General features: G+C 36.7%; 1 protein-coding gene across 1 annotated transcript; it reads left to right on the top strand.

Moving 5' to 3' along the window:
* The first annotated feature begins 1678 nt into the window (after window positions 1-1678).
* On the top strand, window positions 1679-3011 carry LOC132636548 (ribosomal RNA-processing protein 14-C-like). The gene has a single exon (XM_060353463.1). It carries the CDS (start codon window positions 1922-1924, stop codon window positions 2906-2908), a length of 987 nt encoding a protein of 328 aa, XP_060209446.1. The 5' UTR covers window positions 1679-1921; the 3' UTR covers window positions 2909-3011.
* Window positions 3012-5094: the final 2083 nt, after the last annotated feature.

Below are 5094 nucleotides of genomic sequence, written 5' to 3' on the forward strand. Positions count from 1 at the left end.
CCCCCCCCCCCCCCCCCCCCCCCCAAAAAAAAATAACTATAATTTTTATTTTTACAAACTTCCAATAAAAATATACCCACATCTGGTGTTTACAAACCAAATCGAAATGCATGCCATGTGTACTAATATACACAATTAATCCTGTTTTTTTTTTTTATATATATATATATATATATAAAATTTAATCATTTAACAATGCTAAATTTCACATTGGTGTAAACATCTGGTGCGAGTAAGTATTTCCCGATGTATGTTGTGTATACTCGATGTATATCCATTGGATAACTTATGTATAATCAGTGTATATCATAGTAAAGCTACAAACTATTATGGCTAGGAGGGCAACTTTGTTTAGCTGACTAAAAAAGTTAAGATCTCATTAAACATTATCCTACCACGAGAATCTTAGATAATGGGCCAAAGAACAAAAATCTAGGGAGATAAAAGTTAAATCTCTTAACTTCTATTGATTTGTTTTTCGGATATCCTCCTGAAGGGACAAAGTTTTAACTGCTTCAAAAAAGCGAAAACAAAATCCAACAATAACAATAACAAACTTCAAAAACAAGAAACACACAAACACTTGTGTTGTAATACTGTCACAAACACCTTGCACTACTAATTTTTTTTTCTTCAAAAAATAGGGAGGTAATTTATAAAATCTTCAACAAAAGTTCCAAAAAGAGCCTCATGAGTAGCCATGTTTTCAGTTTCAGCCTCAGTTGGGAGCTGGGGGATGTACACATCATCATCAGCACAAGAAGCATGTGTTTCTATGGACTTCTTACCATCAACTTTTTTCATCTGCTCCTACATTTATATACATCTATTAAAGGACTGCAAAGTTGAAGTTAATTACTTATATATATATATATATATATATATATAAGTTGTTAACTACTATAAATTGTTAATTACGACAGCTTGGTCAAATAGCTATACAAATTTTACGTTTTATAAAAGATTACTTATAATTATCATATAGAGAGGACGCGATAATGTGAAAGTACTCAATATGTACATAAGGCAAACTCCTTTAAAGTAATTTATTCTTCATTCCTTGGAGAAAGAATCGAGAAGTGTACGAGGAACTTACCTCCACCTATTGAAGCAATTTCTTTTGGTTCTTTTCAAATGACCTATTTTCACAAAAATATTAATAAAAAACAATGAAAATAAAGAGGTAAAAACATAAACATATAAAATTACATAAGTAATTTAAAATTAAATTTCAATGCTTGTTTTATTAATGCATTTCAAAAAAGTTGAGCAGTTTTAGAATTTTTAATCACAAAGAGAAAAAATACATATCTAAGAGGAAAAGAGTGTGACAGACAAAAAGGAAGAAATGCAAACTTGTCACTTAGTTTAATTGGACATGAGATTTAAGAAAGTCAAAATACATATCAGTCCAATACTCCAATGCATGCGAGGTGATTTACCTTGAGAAGTCGACATAACAACATCAGGCTGTACATTAGAATTGAAAACAGGAGGATTGTAATAGTTAACATCATTATCATTAATCATGTTCAATCCACCAAGAAACCTAACAGGTTGGTTATTTGCCAAAGATAGAACATTAGACGGTTCATTACTAATATGCAATGATCGTGGTCCCGTTAGTCCATAATAACCAGGGTGCAAATAGGGGATTATGAATTGACAGTCGTCATTCTCGGCAACAGGGGAAGGGAAACTGGGAAACATTGTCACAGAGGTGTAGAAAGAGAGGAAATAATTAAAGAATACTTATTATTTCTTTTTCTGCATCTTTTTTGTATTCCTTTAAAAAAAAAAAAAAAATCTATACCTAGTGTCCGACCCAAAATCGGGGACCAAGACTGACATCTGAAGAGCCACTACTCCCAAGAGTACTAATTTCAATAAGTTGAGAAGGGCAAATTCCAACCTAGCCGCAATGAAGAATAAACAAAAATCCACCACAAGAGATTTGAAATCCCTAATTTCTGACCACAGGCTCTTCTTCGACAAGCTAATTGACCTAATTCCACCTAGATTCTACCTCCCTAAAGATGAAGCCGACACCTGGTATCGTGGTCTACCAAAAGCCGCTAGAGCATCCTTAAAAAAGCAATCCAAAGAAAACCTCAAAAAAGCCCGTCGCAATCGCCTTGACCCTGAAAAGAAAGAGCAGTCCTCAACCCTCGGACAACTCCAACAATCCCTTCAGAACGTGGAGGATCATGTTGAATCCAAGCCCATTAATTTGGACGAAAACGATAACCCTAACCCTAATAATGACAATGATAACTCCTCTGTTACGTATGAAGAGTTGAGGCAAAGGCTACGTAGAAAGATCGAAATGCTCCGTGGCAATCGAGGTGATGGGGAGAGTTCGGAGAGCAATAGAGCGCGTAAAAGGAGTGAAAGAAATGAAAAGGATGGATTTTTAGCGAAGAAGAGAAAAAGAGGTGAAGAGGAAGATAATGGGGAAGTTAATATAGAGTTTGGGAAGGTTAAGATTGGTGACGATGATGATAAGAAAAAGAAGAAGAAGGAGAAGAAAGTATCGAAAGCGAAAGAATTGGAAAGGTTGAAGAGGTTAGAAGAAGTGAAGAGAGAGGATAGGACGTTGGCGGATAAGGAAGCGTGGAAGGCAGCGGAAAAGAAGGCAATGGGAGTTAAGGTTTACGATAATCCTAAGTTGTTGAAGGAGAGTATGAAGAAGGAGAAGAAAAGGAAAGAGAAGAGTTCGCAAAAGTGGAAGGAAAGAATGGAGACTACGGAGAAGTTGAAGAAGGAACGACAACAGAAGAGAAGGGATAATATTGCTGGTAAAGCCAAGGAGAAGAAGATGAGGAAGATTGCTAAAAGGGAGAAGAAGCTTATGAGGCCGGGATTTGAGGGACGAAAGGAAGGCTACATTACTCAGGATAAAAGCTAAACTGGTGATCAACTCTTTTCGTTTGTTTACTTATGTTGAATTTCATTTGGAGAGAAAGTTTTGTGATTGTTCTGAAATCTTTTAGTAATTCTGTGCTATTCAAGTTTAAACCTTATTTAGTAAAAAAAAAATAAGTTGAGAAAGTAGACAATAATTAAAATAATCCGTAGCATATGTTTGAAATGTTTTTAAAAAGCGGAAAGATAAAAAATAATATAAGTCTGAATACCCACAAACCTAATAGTACTGTCAAGGAGCATCTAGCTTGCATGAACAGGTTATTCATAAGCTTGTGAGTCCAATTTTATATTCAAAATCCAACTTTTTTTTTGACTAGCACCGGGTGTCCGAGTCTCCTTTTTTGAGCCCCGACTAATCCCGGGGGTGCACAGGCCCTCGGCAAGGAGTTTCCCGCAAGTGCACCACGGTTAATTCAGGGTTTCCCCAGTCCGATGGCCCCCAGAAATTGTTTGCACCCAGCGGGTTTCGAACTTGAGACCTTGAAGGGGAGCACCCCAAGGCTCAAGTCAATTGCCACCAGGCCAACCCCTGAGGGTTTCAAAATCCAACTTTGATGTCAATTACTAGTTCAAAACCTCATTTTACCTCTTTTAGGTCTTGGTCTAAGTAACCAATTTTAACCTTTGAATCTCATGTTTTAATGGTTCAAATCGCGTAGAAACCAAGTATAATGTTAGGGAATAGCTTAGGTACTCAAATCTTGAGTTTGTAAATTGAATATTTTTCTTTTTGAATCCCAAATCCAATAGCATTCGCTCAAACCATGAGAATGGTTGCTATTTTTGAACCAACTCAATTTATACTGTACATCATTCATTGCGATCGCGGAATCTTCTGGCGATCGCACTGGGTTAACTTGGCAAGTTTCACAATCGTAGCACTTATGGTCGCGTTTGCAATGCCATTTCCTCGTCTCCTTTGCGACCGTGGCAGGTCCATCGTGATCGTGGAGCACAATTCCTGCACCAGCAAAAGTTTCAATGATGTTGAATCACCCCGAGCCCCTCGTGTCCTAAACCAAACCACACAAACAAGTCTCAAATGGTATTATTGACCTATACAAGATATCAAAACATGATTTGATACACAAATACTCAAAAAGCGAGATCGTGTTATTACATTCTCCCCCCTCTTCAACCAATGTTCATCCTCAAACGTACCTGAAATTATACCAATATTTCGAGCTCTTTCAGGATAGCTCTTAGTGCAGATAGTGATGGCAGATAGCCAGGATAGCAAAAGGCTTCACAGTGTCTTGTTCAATTCACCTGTAGCACACTATCAGCCTGACATGATGTTAGAGCTCCAAACCTTACCACTCAATGACATGATATAATTAACTTGACAACTTCTCTTATGTCATTCTTGGGGAAAGTCTCGCAGAGATAGCACCAATAGAGATTTGTGGATGTTATCACTGTTGAGATATAGGGTACATTAAGAACAATTACCCTAAGTTTCAGCTGGGTTTCAGTAGCCTTTAGTGCAACTAGTTGTATCATTAGCTAATATTGCAGCGCCATATCAAATAGAGACCATTACTCGAGCAGCGAGAAGGGGTGGCAAGGACAAATGACAATGAGGTAACTAACAGGTCCTGAATGTTGATGATAACCTCGATTCTATACATTGGACGTATGGGATACTTAGGCATCCAATACAATCATGACAAGTAGCACATCAATCTTCTCTCATGATGTTTATGCATTATTTGAATTATCGTAGCAACTCTAGTCTACCAAACTATTTTGCTTAAGATTGATAAGGTGTACGAAACAATACAAAATTCGTAGTGGCTATACAAGTGAGCGACTTGTTGACTGTAAACAGAGTTTAGCATTCATGTCTAATATTCATCAAGACAGAGAGAGTTTTTTTTAACTTGTTTGTACTCGAGATGGTTGATATGATGTCATCATGGATATAAATTGTTAAGCTTTATTCCATACCACAATTGATTTCCATTGGAAGGTAGCCAAATTTGAGATTTTGGATGAGACCAATTTTGAGTCACATGATAATTAGGCTATACCTTTGAGCAAGGTGATCTCTTATATGATGGTTAGTGTAGAATTACTTCGGTAATTCACAAAGAACAAGCAATCAATAACAATGTAGAAAAGAGAATCTTTGCAAAGAGAGGAAGCCAAGCAGAAACTGTTTTG

The sequence above is a fragment of the Lycium barbarum genome, chromosome 4 (assembly GCF_019175385.1).
Source record: "Lycium barbarum isolate Lr01 chromosome 4, ASM1917538v2, whole genome shotgun sequence".
Taxonomy (NCBI): Eukaryota; Viridiplantae; Streptophyta; class Magnoliopsida; order Solanales; family Solanaceae; genus Lycium; species Lycium barbarum.